At 52.5% G+C, this 24,206-nt stretch overlaps 2 protein-coding genes across 2 annotated transcripts; both read left to right on the top strand.

Moving 5' to 3' along the window:
- The first annotated feature begins 1,114 nt into the window (after positions 1-1,114).
- Positions 1,115-14,156, top strand: Tsc22d4 (TSC22 domain family member 4). Its single transcript, XM_057765042.1, has 5 exons — positions 1,115-1,593; positions 2,066-3,083; positions 6,123-6,283; positions 13,116-13,164; positions 13,454-14,156. Exons 2-5 carry the CDS (start codon positions 2,340-2,342, stop codon positions 13,661-13,663), a joined length of 1,164 nt encoding a protein of 387 aa, XP_057621025.1. The 5' UTR covers positions 1,115-1,593; positions 2,066-2,339; the 3' UTR covers positions 13,664-14,156.
- A 2,702-nt stretch (positions 14,157-16,858) lies between these two features.
- Positions 16,859-23,583, top strand: Spacdr (sperm acrosome developmental regulator). Its single transcript, XM_057765043.1, has 3 exons — positions 16,859-16,921; positions 17,329-17,637; positions 23,341-23,583. Exons 1-3 carry the CDS (start codon positions 16,859-16,861, stop codon positions 23,581-23,583), a joined length of 615 nt encoding a protein of 204 aa, XP_057621026.1.
- Positions 23,584-24,206: the final 623 nt, after the last annotated feature.

Genomic DNA, 24,206 nt, shown 5'->3' with positions numbered 1-24,206 from the left:
TCCCAAGTGCTGGGATTAAAGGTGTGCGCCACCACCGCCCGGCGCAACAGCCTTTTTAGATATTCTGCTTCTCCATTTCCTGGTCTAAGAAAGGGAATAAGACTGTATCAGAGATTGAATTTCAAATACAGGGACAGAGCCCGGCTGTGGTGGTGTACATCTTTAATCCTAGCGGAGGCAGGCCAATTTCTGAGTTCAAGGCCAGCCTGGTCTACAAAGCGAATTCCAGGACAGTCGGGTCTAGAAAAACCCTGTCGTGAACCCCTCAACAAAACAACAATGAGACAAATACAGGAACAGTATAGACACGAGGGCTCAGTGGGTAAAGGCACTTGCCGCTAAACCAGATGGCTGGCACTATTCCATCCTGGGACTTATATGGGGGAAGAACCCATTCTTGCAAGCTGACCTCCAAATGCACACACACACACACACACACACACACACACACACACACACACGCTACAAAAAGTCAAAGACTCCAGCAGAATCCGAGAAAAAGGTATTGGAGGGATGAAACACGATTGGGTAGAGCTGTTAATTGTCACAAGTCCATGATGGCGCGCGTGGGCGTTCATTATCCTATTTCCTCTACTTTGGGGCATGTTTAAAAATTTTCATAACCACCCGCTTTTGAAAAAGAGTAGGGAGGGGAAGTTTCTCATGAAGTTACGGTGAAAACCAGTGACTCTGTGACAATCACAGCCACTCGGTAATATTTACTAGGTATTTAAGGACCGCCAGGTACCTAGGACTCGTCTGGCACGTTCCCTGCGACTCTTTTTGGCGAGCCTGCGGACCAATGGCAGCAACAGCCTACAAGTAAGGGAATCCCTGGCCTCCCGCAGGCTCCTCCTATTTTTCTCCGCCCTCCACGCCCCTCCTTCCGAGGAAGAGCTGGCTGGGTCCCGGCAGGTATAGGGTTAAAGCAGCCAGTTTGGGGCCGCGGCAGCAGCAGCAGCGCAGCAGCAGCAGCGAGCAGCAGCAGCGGCGGCGGCGGCGGCGGCGGCGGCAGCAACTGTAAGCTGCGGCTGCGGCTGTGGCAGGCCTGGCTCCGGGCCAGCTGGCACGGAGCCTCAGGAGGGAGGAGGGAGGAGGAAGAGGGGAAGGAGGAGGAGAGGAGCAGTGAGCAGGCCCGAGAAGGCAGGACTTCCTGGTGTGGGGGTTGTCAACAGCCCAGAAAGAGAGAGGCCAAGACCGAGACCGAGACGGAGCGAAGCAGAGGAGCCCAGAGGTACATCCAGTGGGGCCACGTGGGAGGAGCCTTGAGAGAGCCACTCAAGGGACCTGGAGCCGACGGGGGGCTGAGCCGCCCCCTCCCACAGCGACCGGGAAGACCTGTGGAGTGTTAGCCGAGGCCGAGCCTGGGCTCCGCCGTGGAAGCGCCGGTTTCTTCTCGTCTCAACTGCAAACTTTCCACGGAGATGCCTGGCAGAGTGAGATGCAGACGCCGGGGAGCACTAGGTAGCCCTTGATTGCCGTCTGCCGTGGCCTGCATTGCCCAGGGGCCCAAGAGGCCCTAGGGGGGAAAAAAGGACGTCTTTAGTCCCCAGGTCCTCTCTCCAGCTCAGCTCGGTGGCCGAGGCCCGAGAGGTAGGTAGGACTCGGGCTGGGCGGGGCGCTTGGCTTGGCGGGCAGTGCCTAACCAGCGATGGGGGAGCCGGTGGGGGTGGGGTGGGCTTGAGGCCCAGCCGAGGCCTCAGGGTGGCCCTTTCAGGGGAGGAGCCGGTTCACCCCTTTGCCCCTGGCCCTGGAGATCCGTGTTGGGGACGACTTTGGATCTCAAGCAAGAAATATCCAACTTTGGGTCCCAGCTGCTTCTTCCTCTTCTGGGTGCTCTGAATTCGGTCCGCTCTGTTCTAGTCTGTCATCTCTACTTGTCTCTGGGTCTCTAGTGACTTTCATTTTCCTCCCCCAGTCGGCTCCCCCGAGAGGAAGCCCCGGAGGTGGTTTGGCCCCTGCTTTTCTTTTGCTCACGTACACACACACACACACACACACACACACACACCACACTCTCTCTCTCTCTTTCTTTTACTCACTCTCTGTCTCTCTCTTTTTCCAGTTTGCAAGCTCAGCTCTGGGGTTTCGGCAGCGACAGCAGCAGGAAAAACTTGCCTCTGCCCCCTCCCCCCTCCCGCCACCTCCCCTCCCCTGTACTCCAGTCACTAACCAGGCACCCCCAGTTCCCACAAGGCCCTCCTGCCATGTCGGACCCAGACGTCCCCAGGGGCCCCGATGTCCCTGCCATGTGGCCCCCTTGTTCCAGAGGTGCCTGAGCCCCTCTGCAGGAGCCCAGCCCCTCCCCCACCCGAGCCTAGCGCGGAGCCCCAGGGACCATGAGTGGCGGGAAGAAGAAAAGTAGTTTTCAGATCACCAGTGTCACCACGGACTATGAGGGCCCAGGAAGCCCAGGGGCTTCGGATCCCCCTGCCCCACCAGCTCCCGCCGGGCCCCCGCCCCGCCTCCCCAATGGGGAGCCCAACCCTGATCCAGGGGGCAGGGGCACCCCCCGGAATGGCTCCCCGCCACCTGGAGCCCCTGCCTCCCGTTTCCGGGTGGTGAAGCTGCCCCAAGGCTTGGGAGAGCCTTATCGTCGAGGTCGGTGGACGTGTGTGGATGTTTACGAGAGAGACTTGGAGCCCCCAAGCTTCGGCCGGCTTCTGGAGGGAATTCGAGGGGCCTCAGGAGGCACTGGAGGCAGATCATTGGATTCTAGGTTGGAGCTGGCTAGCTTGGGCATAAGCACCCCTATTCCACAGCCAGGCCTGTCTCAGGGCCCCACCTCTTGGCTCCGCCCGCCCCCCACTTCTCCTGGACCACAGGCCCGCTCCTTCACAGGGGGGCTGGGCCAGCTGGCAGGGCCTGGCAAGGCCAAGGTAGAGACACCCCCGCTGTCGGCCTCTCCACCCCAGCAACGCCCCCCAGGGCCTGGGACTGGAGATAGTACTCAGCCCCAACCCTCTCTGAGGGTAGAAGTGGAGTCTGGGGGTTCAGCAGCCGGAACCCCTCCACTGTCGCGGAGAAGAGATGGAGCAGTTCGGCTGAGGATGGAATTAGTTGGTCCAGAGGAGACGGGGAAGGTAAGAGAACGGGTTTTCAGGGTCAGGGAGACCCCGGAAGGGGGCGGGACCTATTGTACCCAGTTGTTGCCTGACTTCTATCCTGGGCCTCCTTGCTTCCACTTCCATCCCGTCCTTCCCTCCTCCTCTGTCACCTATTGGTTAGGGCAGAAAGTCCCTTTTCCCTTTCAGCATTTGGTACACTGAAAACCTTTTCTTTCCCAGCTTCCCTGCCTTCTATATTCTATATTCCCTTCCTTTCTCTTTTCTTTTCTCTCTCTCTCTCTCTCTCTCTCTCTCTCTCTCTCTCTCTCTCTCTCTCTCTCTCTCTCTCTCTCTCGCCTTTAAATTGTTGCCCTCGGCCTTGACTGTTTCCATAAAGCCTGTGGCATATGTGGCCTGCCCACTTGAGCCTTTCCCTCCTCTGGCTCCAGGTGATGAGGGTGGAGGCTCCAGCTGGGTGACTGGCCAGGCGCTGGAGGGGAGGAGCTGGCAGGGTTTTGGGGCAGCCATAAAAGGTAGGCATTCCTCTGGGTCTTATTCTTCCCACCAGCCACCAGCCCAACCCCGTTTTTTTGCCTTGTTGCAGTTTCTCTGAGAATTGGGGTCGGGGAAGCATGTATCTCTCTTAGTCATCTCAGTACCCTGCACCTGGCCTTCTTCAGGAGTGACAGATGGGGTGACCTCAGCAACCATGGGGTGGGAGGTGGGGAAGCAGGAGACAAGGGGTTAAATCCTCTGTTTCTGCTTCCTGTCTCCAAAAGAGGAAGCTGCCTGCAAGTCTGGGCTGGGGGCAGGATGCCTGACTCCCTGGTTGTGTGTGTGTGTGTGTGTGTGTGTGTGTGTGTGTGTGTGTGTGTGTGTAGGAGGAGGTTGGGCGAATACTTAGGGATGAGAGAAAGAGTTGGATGTTTCTGCTGTGGAGAAAATAACACCTTGGCTGCCAGGAGGAGGCTGGGGTGTGAGGTTGAAGGTTCTGTCCCTTCCTGGCCATGGGCTCAAACCACAGTGTAAAAATATCTTGAGCCTGAGCCTTGTTAGAACTGGTTAAGACCAGCTCTCCCACCCTCTCCTGGCCTTCAGCTTGCCATTTCACCGTCGAAACTTCCCATCTTTCTGAAATGGGGTGGTTTTTTTTTGTTGTTGTTTTTCAGTTTTTTTTGGGGGGGGTCTCCTGGATAAACTACCGTTGGCCTGGTCCATGCCCCTACTCTCTTAGGGCAAGTTTGTCTGTGCCTCTTTACACTACTTTCATTACATTTATTTATTTTTATTTAATTTATGTGTGAGCGTGTGTGGGCATGCATGCCTTGGCATGCGTGTGGAGGTCAGAGGACAACTTGGGGGTCAGGTCAGCCCTCCCGCCATGTAGGTCCTGCTGTGTGAGATCAGACTCAGGTTGTCGAACTTGGCAGCAGGCCCCTCTACTCCCTCAGCCATCTCCACGGTCCTCTTTGCTCTACTTTGAAGCCTGGCCTGAGCCTCCTTTAGGTTTGTAGACCCTGTCCCTCTCACCACAGTACCCCCAACCCCCTTCCTTCCTCCCGATCTGCCCTGATCATTTCCTGTCTGCTTGTAACTGCCTCCCTTTCCCCGCCTCAGAGTTTGTCCCTCATTTGGTCCCATGGTCTCTCAAAACTGAGGAGAGTTGAGGAGGACAGGGGTGAGTGGCGCCGGTGCCCCCTCTCCCGTACTCTGCGCCTCTAACGCTGTGGAGACTCTCGGGGGCCCTCACATCGGCCTCTTGTCCAGTTCCTGTCACCTCTGTCCTTTGACGGCTGCTCCCAGCTGCTGCTGCTGCATGTTGGGTTCAGGAGCCCCATACCCAGGCCCCGCTCTCCCTGCACACTTCCACAGAGCTCCCACCCCACCCCCAGAAAGGCAGAGTCAACTCTTTGGACCTCATCCCTAGTCCTAGAAGTTGGAGAGAGGAGGCCACCTGGGGGGGGAGGGGGAGATGCAGTTTCTGAGGGTTCATTCATTTCTGCAGACCACAGAGCAAATTCACCTTCCAGCAGGGGAGATACAATAAATACCTCTAACTTTCGAATCCCACTAGATGCTCTAAAAAATGAAACTGTTGAGTGCACCAGGAAGCAGTGAGGAAGTGTCTCTGTTAGGAACTGATGTAGGAGTGGCTTTCAAGGAGGCACAGGACTGGGCGAAGCTAGAGGCGGGAGGACAAGTTCAAGGCCAGCCTGGCCTACTTGGCAGATTCTGGGTCAGCTTAGGCTACAGAGTGAGATCTCACAGAAAAGAAGGTTGGGGCGGGAGGGGCCCTGAGGATGCGGCTCAGTTTGTCTAGCGCTTGCCTGAGCATACTCAGAGGAGTTTGGTCCTAGCATCTGGTGGTGCGTGCTTAAACAGCTGCAGCCTCGGGGAGGCGGAGGCAGGAAGCTAAGTAGTTCAAGGGCATCCTCAGCTGAATAGGTTGAGGCCAGCCTGAGCTACAGGGGACCTTATTTCAGAAAAGATGCTCGCTGGGCGGTGGTGGCGCACGCCTTTAATCCCAGCACTCGGGAGTCAGAGGCAGGCGGATCTCTGTGAGTTTGAGGCCAGCCTGGTCTCCAAGAGCTAGTTCCAGGACAGGTTCCAAAGCTACAGAGAAACCCTGTCTCGAAAAAAACAAAAAACAAAAAAAAAAAAAAAAAGGGAAAAAAAGATGCTCTGCTCACTGTCTAAGTACAGTGTCCTTTATTGGGAGTCCTGGCTGAGGGTGAGAAGGAGTGTCCTTTTTAGATACCCCTTGTCTCCCCTCCCCCCCAGTACCTGCCTATTGTGTCTAGCAAGTCTGGAAGAGAGAAGGGCTTTAGGGCTAGGAAGAGGTGGGAGTAGTGGAAAGGGAAGGAGACACCTAGATAAGAGCGAATTGTAGGGTGGCCTGCCCTCCTCCTCCCCCAACACTGAACTGTGTCCCTAGTGTCCCCCTACCCCATTTCACTCCTTTTATTTCAGTGCTGGGGATGAGACCCACTGTGGTATGCTAAGCTAGCACTCTGATAACGGAGCTGTGGCCCCGGCCCTCACCCTGTGTGATGGTTCCCACTCTTCTGCCTCCAGGTGCCTCCGATCGACTCCCGCCCCAACTCCCCAGCCCTCTACTTCGATGCCAGCCTGGTCCACAAGTCTCCAGACCCCTTTGGAGCCGCAGCAGCCCAGAGCCTCAGCCTGGCTCGTTCCATGTTGGCCATCAGTGGTCACCTGGACAGTGATGATGACAGGTAGGTGGGCTCCTTCCGTGTCGTGGGAGACATGAGGGTGACGCCCAGTGTCATACCTACAGGACTCTGCCTGGTTTATACCCCTCTCGCTAGATGAACTTGGACAGGGACTTGGCAAATGGACCTCGCATGGTATAATCACTGGGTGAAGTTCACGTAGGACCCAGTTCCTTTTCATGGAGAGAGCTGGGTGGTCCTCCTGGGCTCAGGACTGTGAAGTCAGAGTTTTTAGTTAGAAGGAGTCATTGTTGTCAGACTTCAGAGCCCTTGCAGATCTAGAGGTCATTTCCCAGCCTTAGGAATCAAATCCATTGGTCTATGTACTGAGACAAGAATAGAAAGCGGGGGGGGGGGGGGGGGGGGAGGAGGTGGTGGTGGCAGCGGTGGCGGCCGCATGTGCCTTTAATCCCAATACTTGGGAGGCAGAGGCAGTTGGATCTTTATGAGTTCCAGGCCAGCTTGGTTTACAGAGCAAGTTCCAGGACAGGCAGAGCTACATAGTGAGACTCTGTCTCACAAGATAAAACAACAACAACGAAAACCAGAAAATGTGGAGGGGGCAGGCGGAGACAGCTGGGGGTGTGGCTCAGCAGTTGGAGTTTGTGCTGAGCATGCCCAAGGCCTTGGGATCAATCTCCAGTGCTGCACAAACCCCTTGGAGCCAGTATAGACAATATCATACCCTCTCTCAAAAAAAAAAAATAAAAATAAAAAAACCCATATATATATTGAATAGGCAGCTGGTCCCTTCCTCATTAGTACTTTCCTCATTTGCATCTCCCTTTGCTCCCATCACCAAGGGGAAAAGGATGCTTTAGTGTCCTTCAGGACTGTGACATGACATCCTTATAATCTACGCAGACCACATTAGGGTCCAAGAATGTCTAATTCCAAGGAAGCCTTGCCTGCCCAGTGTGGTTGGTCCCTTGGTGCACATCTGTGATCTATAGTTCAGAAGGGGGGAGTGGGATTTCAAGGCCAAACTGGGCTTATATAGGAGACCCTGTCTCAAAAAAATGGTGGGAGACAGAGTGTGGTACCTCAATCCTATAGTCCCAGCACTGGGGAAGCTGAGGTAAGAGGATCAGCATGGGTTAAAACCAGCCTGGAGCAGGGTGTAGTAGTGCATGCCTTTAATTGAAGTAACTTGAGAGGCGGAATCTCTGAGTTTGAGACCAACCTGATCTACAGAGTGAGTGAGTTCCAGGACAGCCTGGGCTACACAGAGAAAACAAACAAACAAAACCCAGCCTGGGCTACATAGTAAATTTCAGAGCTGCTTCAACTACAGAGTGCCACCCCCGTCTGCAAACATAACAGAACAGCAACAACAAATTGTATCCTGGGGTCTGGGAAGTAGCTTGCTTGGTGGAGAACTTGCCTAGCCTGTGTGAAGCCCCAGATCCCGGCAGTTTCATAGACTAGGTTGATAGTGCACATTTTATGATCCCAGTACTGGGGTGGAGGTGGAGGCAGGAGGATCACAACTGCAAGGTCATCCTCAACTGTATAACCAGCCTAGGACATAAGAAGCCGTATCCAAAAAGCCAAAACCAAACAAACAAACAAAGAAACAGAAAAGAAGAAAGAAAAAGAGAAGACGGTGGGAGGGGAGGAAGGAAGGAAAGAAGGAATTGATGAAGAGTCTAGGAGGAGCTTGCCGACCGCGTCCTCATCCTCTCCGCAGTACCTGGCTGCAAAGGGCAGCAGAGAGAAGAGCAGCTCTGCTGGCTTTGTTAGGGGTAGATGCTTCGTTTGGTGGCATGGTGGGACGACTCTTGCTTCCAATATTCCTAGTCATAGCTAGGAGCAGGGGAGAAGACCTAGCAAGCCTCCAATTTTATTGGAGCTCCAGAAGAGATGGGACTTCCTGTTGGAGTCCCTTGAAGGGAGGGACTTCCTGTTGCAAAGGCAATGAAAAACTGGTAGTAAATGAGCAGGTGTCTCCAGAAGACCTATGGTAGATGCAGGTCGTAGCTTCTCACCTTCCCCTCGGTGTTACCACACTCTGGAGTTAGACCCAGGCCCAGGGAAGAAGAGGCCTGAGGCCTGGTGAGAGAGTTGGGATGTACAGGGGAGGAGAAAGGGGTGGCCAGGAATAGGTAAGCTGGGGGACAAGGGCTTGGTGCTGGGCTAGGCAGGGCAAGGCAGGGTAGCTCCAAAACTGCCTTCCAGCTGGCTCAGGAATGTGAGGTGTGAGGTCAGCCAGGGCCAGAGGGTCCCCTGCACCCCTGGGAAGCTATTCTCAGCACTTCCCACCCGCTGCCCCCCCATTTGGAAGTTCCCTCCTCTACCCCCGTCTCAGCCTAGCCTCTGACTTTCTCTGTCACAAAGGGTTCTACCTGTTGAAGCGGCCATAACACTTTCTTTTGCCTGGTCCCCTCCTCCCATCTCTGTCCCACCCCCTCTGCACGTCCTAGTCTGACCGGTTGCTTCCTGCCACCACATTAGTCTCCCAGCCTTCAAGGCTCTGGGGCTTTGGCCCAACCCAGCCCCTTATGCCTCACCCTGCTGGGCCAGCGGGTTTGGGTTGGGCCATCCTCTACCCCCTAGGAATGGGGTGGGTAGACCCCACCTCACCTGTCTCCTGGAGCTCAAAGGAGACTAAGGTTCCAGGTGGCTGGACATTTCCCTTTGGAGGGGGAAAAATGGGTAATGGTGTTTAGTACTGGGGTAGCAAACTGAGGAGCTGGGGTGCTTTCCCAGTGCTTTTGTCTGGGATGGGAAAATAGGGTGCTGGTGAATTCAGACTGTGTTTCTGCTTGGAAGGTCTGTGATTCCATACTGGATGGGAGATAGTAGTTAGGAGGAATGAGTGGTCAGAGGTCTAGTCTATGGTTCAAGGCCATGTAGGAAATGAATCCCAGAGACAGGCAGAAAAGCCCCATGGTTTTGTCTGGTGTTTTCCTCAGGGTCTAGTGCTTCTTTTCTTGTTTGCTTGTTTGTTTCTTATCTTGCTTTGCTTTTGGTTTTTTTTTGTTGTCCTGGAGGTGTGAGCACAGACAACCACCGAGCTCCATGCCAAAGCCCCACCCCTCCCTTTTTTCCTCGGGTTTTGGTTTTTAACTCTTAGACAGGGTCTCACTAAGTTGCCCAGGCAGGCTTGAGCTTTTTAATGTCCTCTTCTTCCCTTAGCCTCCTGAGGATGAGATGATGCGTGGCGCGGCGCCCCACCCGGCCTCTCCGGTGCTCCTCTTCTGCATGTGTGCATTCGTGTCTCATTTGTGTGCACGCGAGTGTGCACATGTGTGGGTGCACATTGGACAGCTTTGATTACACCTCAGGCACTGTGCGTGCGTGCGTGCGTGCGTGTGTGTGTGTGTGTGTGTGCGTGTTATTGGCCTGGGTCCCAATGAATCAGCCTGTCTGTCTGAGTAGTGAGACTTAAGGATTCTCTGTCATCTCCAGAGTTGAGATGATGACCATGGGTCACTACCCTTGTTTTTTGTTGTTGTTGTTGTTGTTTGTTTTTAAACTTGAGTTTTGTGGCTCAAACTTGGGTTCTTATGCCTTTATCACAGCATTTTACCCACTGAGCCATCTCCCTGGTCCCCGCTAACTTAAATTTTTTTCACGTATTTATCTGTGAATGTGTGTGTATATGTACACGTTAGTGTAGATGCGTGCCACTGTGTGGATAGAGAGGTCAAAGGTCAGAACGGTTTGTGGGAGTCTGTTTTCCCCTCCCACCCTCTAGATCCTGAGGGTCCGAATCAGGTCGTTATTATCTGTGGATAATTATTATCTTTACCCGCTGAGCCATCTGGGTGACCCCTCCTCATGCTTACGTCATGAATTTAAAAGCAGCCCCGTGATCCCTCACTTTGCAGATGAAAGCCATGGGATGGGAGGAAAGGGTTTTGTTAGCTCTCAGAAGGTCACTCAGTCAGTGAACCTGGGTCTCGCTCTGCAACCACAGTCTCCTGTTGGAATGTGTGTGTCCCTAGAGAACAGGCGGGTGGCAGCGGTCCTTAGGATGTCCTCTTGCTGAGACAGAAGCAGGGGCAGCTCCATAACTGGGGCAGGCAGCCAGCCCCTCTCCCTCCCTGCCAGAGCTGCCCTGCCTACCCCCAGAGGCACCACAGAATTGGATCTAGGAGAGGGTGTAGACAGGAGTGCTGGATACCACTCTCTTGGCCTGAGGCCCAGACTCTGAATGCGCCCAGAACATACGTGGGGAGCTAAACTGGCCAATATCCCCAGAATCTGAATGTCCCCAAACTTGACCTTCAGAGGCAAAGACCCTCAAGAGCTGCCCTCTTCCCAAGGGTCCTGAGAGATCGCCTTCAGTTACACTGTGCACCGGAAAACCCCCAGGGGGCGCCATTTCCCTTTGAAGTTTCAGCCAGGCCTGTGTTGGAAATTGTGAAGGTTTTTGGGGCGGTGGCAATGAAGTGTCTTGGGGAAAGGGCTGTCTCATTCTCATGCACACAAAGTTGTGTAGCGACTTGTGGCGCTTGCCCTTCCTGCCCCCAGCCTTGCCCGAGAAGTCCAGGGTAGCCCTTGCCAGAGCCCTCATCCCGGCGTGTCGTTAGCGCTAGAACGGCATAGGGGAAGTGCTCTCAAAAACGGCGCTAGACAAACACAAGATAGGCATCAGTCAGCCAACAAATGTTGCTGGTTGTATTATTCCTTTATTTCTGGCAAGGGCAGAAGATTTTACTTGGCACCTCTGCCTGAGTGTCCGCCAAGCAGGGCTGACACCTCTCTTCTGGTACATCTGTCCATCTTTGGCTTCTCTATTGGAGGAAGGGTGTCGGGTTTTTAATTCTATAGCCCGCTCTCCTCCCGGGTACTGTGAGTCGGCGTGGCTTGAGAACAGATTTGACACTGGCGAGTTGGCACTCCCGCCTCCATTGTCTGTGTATGTGTGTGTGTGTGTGTGTGTGACACTCATGACTGTATGCTTGCACACTCGCGTGTGCCCAAGTGCAACATGGCAGGCTTGTGGAGATCAGAGGACAACTTGCCCTTCTTGCTTCCACCATGTAGGTTCTGGAAATGGTGCTCGGGTTGTCAGGGGTGGTGGCCAGAGCCTTTACCCATGAGCCCTCTGTCTGTCTCCCTCCATCCTTACACATGTCCTCTGTCCCTTTGCGGGCTCTAGGTGTCCCCAGTCACTAATATTCAGCTCTTTCTAGCCCGGTCACCCCCATGGTTGTCCTACCTGTCAGCACCTTCTGCACTCAGAGCTTGGCCAGGAAATGGAAAATTCCCAGCTCCCTTTCTGATAGCAGGGCCTCATGCAAGGGTCACCTTGGACTTAGTATAGATTCCCCGGTAGGAAAGCGGGCTAGAGCCTGACAGCCAGTGTGAGAAGAACTGCAAGAGAGCCAGCCATCTATGAATGGCGCTAAGTGGCACCCTGGTTCTGGGAGGGAGCAGGGTTGGAGACCCCTGCGTCGCAGGGGAAGCAGAAGGGAGGTTTAGATAACTGAAACAAGAGCCTGCCTCCCCGTCTCTGGTGGTCAAAGAGGAGATATTGGAGGCTGGAGCAGAGCAAGGGGACTCTTGAAAGTCCTGGGTGATCAGAGGGGCTTGAGAGAGAACTAGATACTAGATTTTCTGACCTGGTGCCTGTCAGGAGCCTGAGCTCTGGGAGCCTGAGCTCTGGGGCGTTTGAGCCAGTCATGAGTTGCCCTCTGGTGGCCACAGACCGAACTGCAGCCAAGCCTTACTACTGATTTAGGTTTCTGCTCTTCTATCCAATGTCCCAAGTCCGCCTTTTTTTTTCTTTCCTTTTGCCTTTTCTTAAGTCCTGACCCATTCCAAAACCTCCACATCCAAGTCTCAGATCCTATACAGACTGCCTTTGATTTACAGGTTTCCTAGTGGGGACTTGGAGGAGGGGCTTTCTGTCGCTATGGAAACTATTCCTAATTTTCTCCTTCACTGAAGGAAGTGGGGGCCCCAGGATGTATGTATTTTGGATTAGGTGGGATGTGTTCATAAATACGTTTTCCCCACCCCCACACCACCCCTGTCTATTCGCTCTCCCTGAGGGAAAGCTGAGGCGGGCCATGGTTAGTCCAGAAGGGATAGAAAGGAAGGTATAGGTAGGGGACAGGTCTCCTAGGCTCTCACCTTCAAGCCCCTCCCCACGCCCGCCTTCTTGCCCCATAACTCCTCCTCCACCCAAGGCTTACCAGCTGACTTCACCTCCCCTTCCCCTCCAGTCTGGGAGTGGTGCCAGGGTGAGAAGGGGACACTGGCACAGACCATGTGTGTCTGGGAATTCCCGCCCACTATGGAGCCAAGGGAGGGGGTCCCCGGGTCCCTGAGGAACCAATAGCAGCTGCGCCTTGCCCTGAGGGGGAGGGCAGGGTGTATATCTCTGAGGCCAGCCCTTGGTGGGTCCTGACTCCTCTCTGCCTGCCTGGCATCCACCAGACGCTCCTCTGCCCAGGGGGGCTCTGAGCCCCCCAGGCATTCCCTCTGACACAGCCCTGTGGTTGGGAGTGGATGCTGATGCTTACCTCAGGAATGTCCCAGCCTGGGGTCTCTGTGAAGTCCTTGGTATCATCGTATGAGACTCGAGTAGTGGGGATGGCGCCAGGGGCACCCCGAAAAAGGGGCTGTGTGTCTTCCCCATGCTCCCCACGGGGGTCGTCCCCCATCCGAGGGGCATTGGGAGCTCCTACCCACCAGGGCCTGGGGGGATCTGGGCAGAGACCTTCATCCCGCCGGGGGATGGACAAAAGCCTCCTCCCTCTGATCCTCTACTGTCACAGGTACCTCGGGCGCGGGGTGGGGTGTAGGCTGGACCTTTAGAGCGAGGAGCACCTGGAAGGCAGTAGCACAGCTGACTTGTACCTCCCCGTGTCTTCTCCAGTGGTTCCGGAAGCCTGGTTGGCATCGACAACAAGATTGAACAAGCCATGGTAAGAAAAGATGTTTGGGTCCCAGGAGCCCCTTGGGCAGCCCCTCTGTCCATCTCTCTTCTTCCCTTACCCAGGAATACAAACTCCTGTTGTCATTCTCCATCCCTGCCTGAGTCCTGTCCCTCGTCCTCTGACCCCCGTGCTATCCCTGTCCTCTATCCTCTGTCCCCTCCTTTGGGGGAAGGGGACTGGGTATCTCATAACTACTCCGTTGAGGTACCTGGGTAGGAGACGCAGTTGGGGGTGGCTTGGGAGGCCTGATTGAGGTCTGTTTGTTCCTGGGGTCCAGGACTTGGTGAAGTCCCACCTCATGTTTGCCGTGCGCGAAGAGGTAGAGGTACTAAAGGAACAGATCCGAGACCTGGCAGAACGCAATGCCGCACTGGAGCAAGAGAATGGATTGCTACGTGCCCTGGCCAGCCCGGAGCAGCTGGCCCAGCTGCCGTCCTCGGGACTTCCACGGCTCGGGCCCTCTGCACCTAACGGGCCTTCCATCTGAGCCTCCTTTCCCTTACAATGTGCCTTTGGGGGGCTGCCACTGGCTGCTGGGCCTTGTGCCAGCTGCCTGCCCCCTTTTCCGATGTAGCTTTAAATGCCCATACCCAACCCCAACGCCCAGGGATGGGAGTCAAAGGCTCAATATTGTCCTGTCCCGTCCCACCTGGTCCTCCCCAGAGTTCCCAGGCCTTTTAGGAAGAGGGGACGGCCCAGGAGGGGGGTGCTTATCGGGAGCCCCTCATCCATGAAAGAACCCAGTCCCACCTCCTTCCCTAGGTATCAGTGTTCTGGGGACCCCCTCCCCCAGCAGTAGATGGCCTGGGAAGATCTGGAGGTTCCCTGGCAGGTTCTACCCCCCCACACCCTTCCCTGTCCCCTCCAAGCGCCCCCTCTCCTCTGCCTAGGGGAGGGTGTATGGACAGTATCTTCAACTTTTGGGATTCAGGTTGTTATTAAAATAATAATTATAATAAAAAAATCTGAAGAAACTTGAATATGGAGGTTGGTGTGGTGCTGCTTGTGTTCAGACCCCCCAATACACAGACACACACGCGATGTTGCTTGTGTTCAGACCCCCCAATACACAGACACATACAGACACACACACAGTGTTGCTTGTTTGTGTTCAGACCCCCCAATACACAGACACACACACACATACACACACACACACACACACACACACACACACACACACGTCCCTGAAGATCCCAGGTCCATACTGGAGAAGGTGGCTGAAAATGCAGGAATGATCCTGGTCCCTGGAAAGGCCTGGCAGGCTGGCCTAAGGAAAGAGGTAGGGGGCGGTGTCTACCCACGTGCTGGTGGTTGGCGGTGTGAGGGGGGAATAACAATGAAGTCTTTGGTGAGTGTGAGGATCCACCCCCAGCTTCCCAGTGTGTCCCCTCTTGTGGGCAGGATCTGGGTAGCTGCTTGGAGGCAGGGCAGGGAACCTTGAATGGGCCCCTTGTCTTAAGGCTGGGTGTGGGCCAGGCTCTTTGGGCACATGGTGCCCTTGCCAGGCCTGGCAGGCCGCCTTGGCTTCCACCCCACCCCTGGCTGGTTGAGAACTCAGCCCAGTGGGTGAGCAGGCTCCTCCCGGACCGCCTGGGCTTCTATCCCAGTCAGATGGAGGCAGCCAAGGAGAAGGCCCCCATCTAGTGGAGAGAAAGGCAATAGCAGAGCCTTGAGGGAGAATGTCTTGCCACCAGCCATCAAGGAAGAGCGCTAGAGGCCTCCCAGCGGATTGGACCCCATATCTTTTTTTTTTTTTTTTTTTTTTTTGAGTCAGGGTGTGGTGGTTGAAACGGTCTCAGCTGGGCAGTGGTGGCTCACCTTTAATCCAGCACTCAGGAGGCAGAAACAGGCGGATCTTAGTGAGTTCGAGGCCAACCTGCTCTACAAAGTGAATTCCAGAGAAACCCTGTTTCAAAAAAAAAAAAAAAAAAAAAAAAAAAAAAGGAAGGAAGGAGGGGAAGAAAGAAAGAAAGAAAGAAAGAAAGAAAGAAAACAGGGTCTCGTGTAGGCCAGCCTAACCTGGTTTCATTCAAACTTACTATATAGTTGAGAATGATCTTGAACGCCTGTCTAATCCTGTGTGCTGGAATTACAGGTGTTCATCACTGTGCTGAGCTGAGCGTTGGTCCTTGGTGTGTGTGTCTGTGACATGGCATTCATGTGGAGACCAGAGGATAAAGTTGGGTATCAGTCTTGACCTCTGACCCTGCTGTGGATGCCAGGCTGGCTGCCCTGCTGCTGGCTCCCTTCTGGGAGCACTGGTATCACAGACATGCGTGCTACTGTATCTGGGTTCTTGGGATCCCAACTCAGCTTACTAGGGTTGTATGGTCGGTGCTTTGCCCACTGAACGGTCACCTCAGCTTTTTGTTTTGACGTAGGGTATCGCCTAGCCCATGATGGCCTTGAACTTACTGTGTAGCTGAGGCTGATTTTGAGTTGTATTTGTGTGCACATGTATGTGCGTGTATGTACACATGCATGTGGAGGCCAGAAATTAATCTTGGGTGTCTTTTTCAATCCCTTTCCCACAGTTTTTATTTTTTTCTGTCTTTGAAACAGGCTTTCTTTCTCTGTGCAGCCCTGGTTGTAGACCAGGTTGGTTTCAAACTCAGAGATCCTGCCTCCCTCCTGAGTGCTGGGATTAAAGGGGTGTGCCACTATGCCTGGCCCACGGTATTTTTTGAGGTAGGCTCTCTCATTGGACCTGGTCCTAACTGATGGAGCTAGACTGACTGGCCCCAGGAGTCTTTTTGTCTCTGTGACCCCACTAGCTCACCGCAGAATGCCAGGGACCCAAGCTCAGGTCCTCATGCCAACTCACGTGGTCCCTTTTCCTAACGGAGCCATCACCCTAACCTGCTGAAACTGGCTTTTAACTTTCTCTCCTCCCACCCCATCTCCTAAGTGCGGGGATTCTGGGCATATACCACCATGCCTATTTCAAAAGTTTTTTATTTTATCTTTTGTATGTGTGTGTGTGTGTGCGCGCGCGCGCGATGGGTGTTTGGCTTGTCCGTACGTCTGCACTGTGTGGCTGCACGGTACCCACAGAGACCCGAAGCGGGTGCTGGATTCCCTCTAGCAGGAGCTAGAGATGGTTGTGAACCAGCATGTGGGTGATGCGGGCTGGGATCCGGGTCCTCTGGAAGAGCAGCAGGTGCTCTTAATGGCTGAGCCACCTCTCCAGCCCTCTCAGATCCACTTTTTGTGAAGCTCGTATTCACTCTCCATAGTACTTACCTTGAAGGACTGTTGTGATGATTAACTAGCAACTCCACAGACAATGGATCTGGGCTCTTGATCGGCGTCGATTTGATTATCCTGGATCTCAAGCCAGAAGGGACAAGGTCATCAATGATTGACTCGGAAGGCCCCGGAAGGTTCTTGGGGGGGTTGGGGCCAGACAGGTCTCACAATGATCTAGAACACTCGCTGACTCTAAGTTCTCATCCATTTGACTCCTCTCCCTGTTTCAGGGAGAGGAGGAAGGGCTGGGCATGAGTCACTGGGGGGCACATCCCCTTCGGATATCTTTTTTCTTCCTCCAGTACCGTGCCTGAAGCTCCCCAGAACCCACAAATTCTCTCTGGTGGTGGCCGCTGGCCTACAACCTTTTCCCTTTCAAACCCCAAATGCTGGCTTAGCACCATACTTTGGACGTGTGGTGTCTGGAGAGATGGCCGTGGTCAAGAGATTCTTGAAATGGGTTAGGCGAATTTGGCGAAAAATGACCGGCTGGGTGAGTTCCACAAACACACCATAGCCATGAGATGGGCGTTCTGGTTCATGGTATCTGGGCCGTAGCAACCCTCACCACTTTGATCCTCCCGTTCAGTCTCATGGCTAAACAAGACAGGTTAGGAAGTAGGGGTTTAAGAGGGCTGGGAAGGGGCTTTGAGACATGGGGGTGGGACAGTCATGTCTAGCTTTGCTGTCTTTACCATGGGGTCTGCTCTCTCTCTCCTCTGTGTCTTATTTCTATTGTTCTGTGTAGAGGGTTGCACACATATCATGGAGTGTGGAATCAGCAGACAACTTTGGGGATTTAGTTTTCTCCTTCTGTTGTAGGAGCCAAGGCCCCATCTCAGGTTGTCAGGAGCTTTCACCCGCTGAGGTGTCTAGCCCTTCCTGTGTCTTCTTTCTCAGGTCCGGTTCTGGAAATATAAAACCAAGCCAAGCATGCCCGATCAACCCAAGAAACATTCACTGAAGGAGAAGACTGCTTCGGACTTTGACCCTTCAAAGATGGTCAAACCCCACAAAGAGCCCAAGGTCTCTGACCTGGATGTCTGCCCGGGGGTGCTTGAACCCAGTGTGTTGGCTGCTGTCAAGGACATGCCTGCTGTACCCCGCAAGAGTCGCTCCCTGATGCAGCTGTCCCAGACTGTAGTCCACTCGGTGTCCACGCTGATGGTCTCGGCGCTGCAGTCTGGCTGGCGATTGTGTAAGTGGAAGGTGAGTGCCATCCCACCCCCGGCCTGAGTCTCATTCTTCCCTCCTCCATCACTATTGGGTTTTTTGTTTGTTTGTTGTTTGTTTGTTTGTGTCTTTTTGGTTTTCTTTTCTTTCTTTCTTTCTTTTTTTTTTTTTTTTTGAGATAGGGTTTCTCTGTGTAACAGTCCTGGCTGTCCTGGGACTCCCTTTGTAGACCAGTCTGGCCTCGAACTCAGAGATCTGCCTGTCTCTGCCTCCCAAATGCTGGGATTAAAGGTGTGCGCCACCACCACCCAGCCCCATCACCATTTTTTTTTTTTTGAGACAGGGTCTTGTGTAGCCCAGGTTTGCCTTGAACTTGCTGTGTAGCTTAGGATAGCCAGAAATTCCTATTTAAATTTATTTCTGGTTATCTTTTAAAATGTTATTTATGTATATATGTGTATTCCTGTTTGTCTGAATGTGCACCATGTATGTGCAGCTGTCCAGAGGAGGTCATAAAATGTTGTCAAACCCTGGAACCTGGAATTGCAGGTGGCTGTGAGCTACCTGGTACAGGTGCTGGGTTCTCTGCAAGAACAGCAAATGTTTGTACCTGCTAAGCCATCTCTCCTGTCCCAAGATTTCTATTCTGTTTATTTATCTTAGTTTTTTTTTTTTTTCCAAGACAGGGTCTCTCTGTAGTTTCGGAGCCTGTCCTGAAACTTGCTCTGTAGAGCAGGCTGGCCTCAAACTCACAGAGATCCACCTGCCTCTGCCTCCCGAGTGCTGGGATTAAAGGTATGAGCTACCACCACCCAGCTTATTTTAGTTTTTTATTTTTATTTTATTTATTTATTTATTTATTTTTTTGGATTTTTCGAGACAGGGTTTCTCTGTAGCTTTTTGGTTCCTGTCCTGGAACTAGCTCTTGTAGACCAGGCTGGCCTCGAACTCACAGAGATCTGCCTGCCTCTGCCTCCTGAGTGCTGGGATTAAAGGTGTGCACCCGGTTTATTTTAGTTTTTTTAAAGGCAGGTTCTCACTGTGTACCCTGGCTGTCCTTGAACTCACAGAGATCCTCTTACCTCTGCCTCCCGAGTGCTGGGATTAAAAGCGCATATCACTAAACCCTAATCCTCAAATTCCTTTTCTTTTTCTTTTTAAAAAAATTTCTGTGTGTATGAGTATAGCTGCACCTGTGCCCTAGCATGCATGTGGGGAGCAAAAGGACAACCTGGGGCATCCGTCTTTTCCAGTTTATTTTAATCTATTTTTATTTATACATATGCATGCCATATGTATGCAGGTGCCCATGGAGGCCAGGAGAGGAAGTCAGATCCCTTGTAGTTGGAGTTACAGTCGGTTGTGAGCCTTCCATTGTGGGTGCTGGGAACTGAACCCCAGTCCTCTGCAAGAGCAGCAAGTGTCCTTAACCACTGAACCGTCTCTCCAGCCCCTCCACAGGGTCTCTTGTCACTGTTGTAGATGACAGTCTACCTGTCCCGAGAGTTTCTGGGGATCTTCTGTGTCCTCCCATGTCACTGTTGGGGTGCCAGGGTGACAGGTACACGTGCTGCGGTCCCAGTTTTTAACGTAGGTTTTGAGGATCCGAACTCGGGTCTCATGCTCGCATGGTAAATACTAAACCAACAGAGCCGCCTTTCCTGTCCTGGGACTCCTCCTGCCTCCAGCGCCTCCGTGTTGGGATTACTGGCGAGTGCTACCCGGGGCTTCATGGATGCTAGACAAGTGCTCTGCCAACTGAGCTCCGTCCCCGGCTTCCTCCATCCCCTTGTTCAGTCATTTGCAGCACCTCTTCTGTCATAAAACCCTGAAGAGACAGTGGCGAGCAAGGTTTACCCAGACCGGGAGGCCACAGACAGCGTAACAGGTCACGTTGGTTTGATACCCTGAGGAGAGTGAGAGTGCAGGCAGAGAGGACTTGGGTACCGAAGGAGGGGTCCTATGAAGAACTGGGCATGGGGCATCAAAGACTGCTTCCAGCGATGAAGAGATGGGGAAACCGAGGCCTGAAGGAGTTTTCCTGGCTTGAGGAGAATTAAGGGGAAGTTGGAAGAAGTTGGGGTGTGTGTGGCTGTTTCAGGAAGAGAGAATAGCAAGTGTGCGTTGGTGAGGGTGTGGGGAGAGGCAGAGAGATGTGGGCATGGGAGTCGGGGTGGGAGAGGAGAGTTGCCTATGTTATGGAAGAGAAGGCCTGACTTCGACAAGGCAGGATAGATGGCCGGGTTGTAGAATTTGAATTTGTCTCTGAGAACAAGAGCCTTGAAGATATTGAAACAGGAGTGGCACAACCATTTTATATATATATTTTAAAAGTTTTTTGAGGTGGGGTCTCCTACAGGCTGGTCTCACCGTTATTATGTATTTTGTGATAGCCTCTTGATTCCCCTCTCCTGGGGTTACAAGTGTGCACCGCCACACCCAGTTCCTGCGGTGCTGGGGTGAAGCCCAGGGCCCTGCGTTTGTTGTGCAAGCACTCCACTGAGGCACGTCCCTGGTTTCTCCACACCATCGTTAAACTACAGAAGCCGGGCCAGGCGGTGGTGGCGCGAGCCTTTAATCCCAGCACTCGGGAGACAGAGGCAGGCGAATCTCTGTGAGTTAGAGGCCAACCTGGTCTACAAGGTGAGTTCCAGGATGGCCAGGGCTACACAGAGAAACCCTGTCTTAAAAAACCAAAAATGAATAAATGAATAGAATGTAGAAATTGAGGACCTATATGTGATTTTAGTGGTACAGGTGTGATGTTGGGAGGGGGTCATAAAAGGGCATTAGCTGTAGGTCAGTGGTATGTGCTTGCCTAGCATGTGGAGGTCTCAAATTTATTCTCTAGTCCTGCTGGGGGTAGTGAGGGAGGAGACAGTGACGGGGAAGAAGCCCACTGATTTGAGACTGCTTTCACAATGAAAGGGTAATGACAGTAATTCTTGTGGTGATCCAGGTTTCAGTTATTAGACGCACACACAGTTCTGCATAGGTGATAAAATTTTGTTGAATTAAGCAGGCAAGTGTGCATATACATAACACACACAAAGGAAATCCAAGTAGCTCTAGGCATGTCTGTGGACTGGAGGCATGGCTCAGCAGCCAAGAGCACTGCCTGGTCTTCCAGAGGACCTGGGTTTGATTCCCAGCACCCACATGGTGACTCATAACCATCTCTAACTTCGGTCCCAGGGGATCTGATGCCCACTTGTGGTTTTCCCAGGCACCAGGCAGGTATGTGGTACACATGCATATGTATATAGGCAAACACTTATACACATAAAATAAACAGTGATTTTTTTTTTTTTTAAGGAACGCATACTGGTTTTGCACAGGATCCCAGTTTGGTTCCCTACACCCACCTAGAGCAGCTCACAACCGTCAGTAACTCCAGGGATCCACTGCCCCCTCCTGGTCTTTGTGGGTACTGCACTCATGCACATATTACACCCCCTGTTGTTTTGGTTTTTTGTTTTGTTCAAAGTGGGGGTCTCACTATGTAGCTCTGGCTGTTCTAAAACTCACTGTGTAGACCAGGCTGGCCTTGAACTTACAGAGATCCACCAGCTTCTGCCACTTGGGAGGCAGAGGCAGGAGGATCTCTGTGAATTCAAGGTCAGCCTGGTCGACAAGAGCTAGTTCCAGGGCAGCCAAGGTTGTTGCACAAAGAAACCCTGTCTCAAAAACCAAAAAGGAAAAAAAGAGAGAGAGAGAGAGAGAAACAAACTAGGGATCTTGTCAAACATGGGATTTCTGAATAAAGTCCCAGAGATAATAATACCCTATGGATAAATTACAGGCTTCATAATTTTGACCGTCTCATACATAGATAGCATAGCACCTTGCTCAGATATGACCCCAGCACTCTCCCATCTGTAATACAATTGACGCTGCTGCTGCACGTGCTTGTGTGCTTGTGTGGATGCACGAGGGAGCAAGAGTGCCCTTGTATTTTTTGCAGGTGCACTAACCTGTGTGGAGGTCAAAGGTTAACTTTGGGTGTTTTCCTCTATTACTCTGTTTTTTGTTTGTTTGTTTGTTTTTACTTTTCCTTTTAATATAGTGAGAGCTGTGTCCCTGGCTGTCCTGGAACTCTCCATGTAGACTAGGCCAAGATGGCTTCAAACTCACAAGAGATCTCTACCTTCTGACTGCTGGGGCTCTGTGCACTACCATACCTGGCTTCCACCTTGGTTTCTGAGACAGCATCTCTCACTGAATCTGGAGCTTACGATTGCCCCCAGAATGGCTGGCCGGAGAGTCCCCTTGTGGTCCACCCATCTCCATCTCTCCAGCACTGGGTTGCAGGCGTGCACTGTCGTGCTCAGTTTATTGTGTGGTGCTGGGGATCAGTGCTCGGGCCCTGATGTTTGCATAGTAAATATGTTACCCATTAAGCTATTTCCTCTACTCCGATGTTGCACAAAATTTTCCTACTGAAATAAAATAGGTGAAGGGTCTTAGACTATATATATATATATATATATATATATATATATATATATATATATATACATATACACACGCGCGTTCCAATCTATTAGCATCTAAAGTTTAATTTAGAAAAGAAAAAAAAAACAAGGCCAGGTGGCTCACACCTGTAATCCCACAATTTGGGAGGCAGAGGCAGGCGGACTGCTTTAAATCTGAGCCCAGTTTGGGGCTCTAAAGTGAATTCCTGGCCAGCCTGGGTTAACAAGATGAGACTTTGTCTCAAAAGCAAACAAAACAGCCGGGCGGTGGTGGCGCACGCCTTTAATCCCAGCACTTGGGAGGCAGGGGCAGGCGGATCTCTGTGAGTTCAAGGCCAGCCTGGTTCTACAGAGCGAGTGCCAGGACCCAGGACAGGCTACGAAGCTACAGAGAAACCCTGTCTCGAAAAACAAAACAAAAAAACAAAACAAAACAAAACAAAAAAAAACCAAAAAAAAAAAAAAAGCAAACAAAACAGAAAGGAAAAAAAAATGGATTAAGGAAGAGAGGGAAGAGGATGTGAGTGAGAGAAATGGAGAGAGAGGAAGGAGAGAGGAGAAGAAAAGGGAAAATGGTGAGTGCCTAAAATCTCAGTGTAGAGGCAGAAGGATTATGAGTTCAAACCCATCCTGGGCTATGTGAGACTGTCAAAAACCAGCACAGGGCTGGATATGGCTCAGTTCTTACCATGCTTGCCTAGCATGAGGCTCTGGGTTCCATCCTCAGCACCACATGGTGGTAGTTGAGGTAGGGGCGGGAATATTAGGAATTTAAGACCACCCTTGGCTACACAGCAACTTCTTTCTTTTTTAAAATTTAACATTATTTTATGTGCATTGGTATGAAGGTGTCAGATCCCCAGGAATCAGAATTACAAACAGTTGTGAGCTGCCATGTGGATGCTGGGAATTGAACCCAGGTCCTCTGGAAGAGCAGTCAGTGCTCTTAACCACTGAGCCATCTCTCCAGCCCTCGCCTACATAGCAATTTCAAGTCTGGACTGGAATACATGATTTCCTACCTCTAAATGAAAAGAAAAAAGGAAGGGAAGGAGGGAGGGAGGGAGGAAGAAAGAAAGAAAATGAAAGAAGCATGGAACACAGGCAAACACAAGGGTAGAAAGGGCCGTCCCTGATGCAAGCTGAGACTTCCCGGAGCAGGCGGTGCCTGACTAATCTGATGGAGGAGGTAGAACAAGATGAACCCTTTATTATTTGCCGGTCCTTCTACCCTCTGATGTCTCCACGTCTCTTTCTTTTGCAGTCTTCTATGAGCTCTGCGTCAATTTCCTCTCGAATGAAGAGCGGGTCGGCCTTGGAGACGCCGGAAGCTGAGATGCTGCGGGAAGTGTACCTGGTACTCTGGGTCATTCGCAAACAACTGAGAGAGCTGGCCCGCAGGCAGGAGAGGCGCAGGCGGCGCCGCATGCGCTCCCGTGCGTCCCACACATCCCACCTTTCCGATCCAGTGCAGGGCCTCAAACAGGATGCCCGAAGTCCCCTCTAGGCAGGGGAGCCCCAGATCCTTAGAAAGCCCCCGACTCACTCTTAAGGAAGGTTGGCAGGTGGGGTTCAAGGCCATCGGGCCAGAATTGCTGGTGAGGAGACGTTTGACCATACTGTCACCTCTCATGGGAAGCCCAAGACCAGGCCTGGGGTCGAACATACTCCCCTTCTCTGTGTTTATTCGATTTGTGAGAGAAAAGATTATCTAAATACTGAGAAATAAATATCAGATGTTTCTGAATGGGTGGAATTTGTGTTCATGAAGAAGAGAGACTGTCAGGGGCGTTTGGGGCGCGGTAGAGAGAAACACCCACTGAGTGGGGGGCACAGTTGTGCCTGGGAGTAGATCCTAGGTCTCTTTTTGCATATGTCAGAGATGGACAGGTCCTGTTCTTATATCCCCGCACCTCTCCTAGGAGCTGAATTGCCTTTAAGTGCTCCGCCTGGCCAGTAACCATAGCAACAGCATCCATCTATGGAGCACCAGCTATGCCCAGAGGGCAGCAACCCTGGCTTTTCTCCCTCGCAATTCCATAAGATAGGGTGGTCTAGGAATCCATCCAAGGCCCTCCAGCTAAGGATGTCCATGTGGGGATGTGGGGGTACCAGAAAAGGGTGTTGGGT

The sequence above is a fragment of the Chionomys nivalis genome, chromosome 3, assembly GCF_950005125.1.
Source record: "Chionomys nivalis chromosome 3, mChiNiv1.1, whole genome shotgun sequence".
Classification (NCBI taxonomy): Eukaryota; Metazoa; Chordata; class Mammalia; order Rodentia; family Cricetidae; genus Chionomys; species Chionomys nivalis.
The sequence above is the reverse complement of the archived record's forward strand: the minus strand, read 5'-3'. Positions and strand labels throughout refer to the sequence as shown.

Excerpts from the sequence above, each read along its gene's own strand:
- Tsc22d4 (XM_057765042.1), top strand. The coding sequence starts at position 2,340 with ATGAGTGGCGGGAAGAAGAAAAGTAGTTTTCAGATCACCAGTGTCACC. Across the intron at positions 6,284-13,115 it reads CTGGACAGTGATGATGACAG|TGGTTCCGGAAGCCTGGTTG; the intron begins GTAGGTGGGCTC and ends TGTCTTCTCCAG. Across the intron at positions 13,165-13,453 it reads ACAAGATTGAACAAGCCATG|GACTTGGTGAAGTCCCACCT; the intron begins GTAAGAAAAGAT and ends CCTGGGGTCCAG.
- Spacdr (XM_057765043.1), top strand. The coding sequence starts at position 16,859 with ATGGCCGTGGTCAAGAGATTCTTGAAATGGGTTAGGCGAATTTGGCGA. Across the intron at positions 16,922-17,328 it reads GGCGAAAAATGACCGGCTGG|GTCCGGTTCTGGAAATATAA; the intron begins GTGAGTTCCACA and ends CTTCTTTCTCAG. Across the intron at positions 17,638-23,340 it reads GGCGATTGTGTAAGTGGAAG|TCTTCTATGAGCTCTGCGTC; the intron begins GTGAGTGCCATC and ends TTTCTTTTGCAG.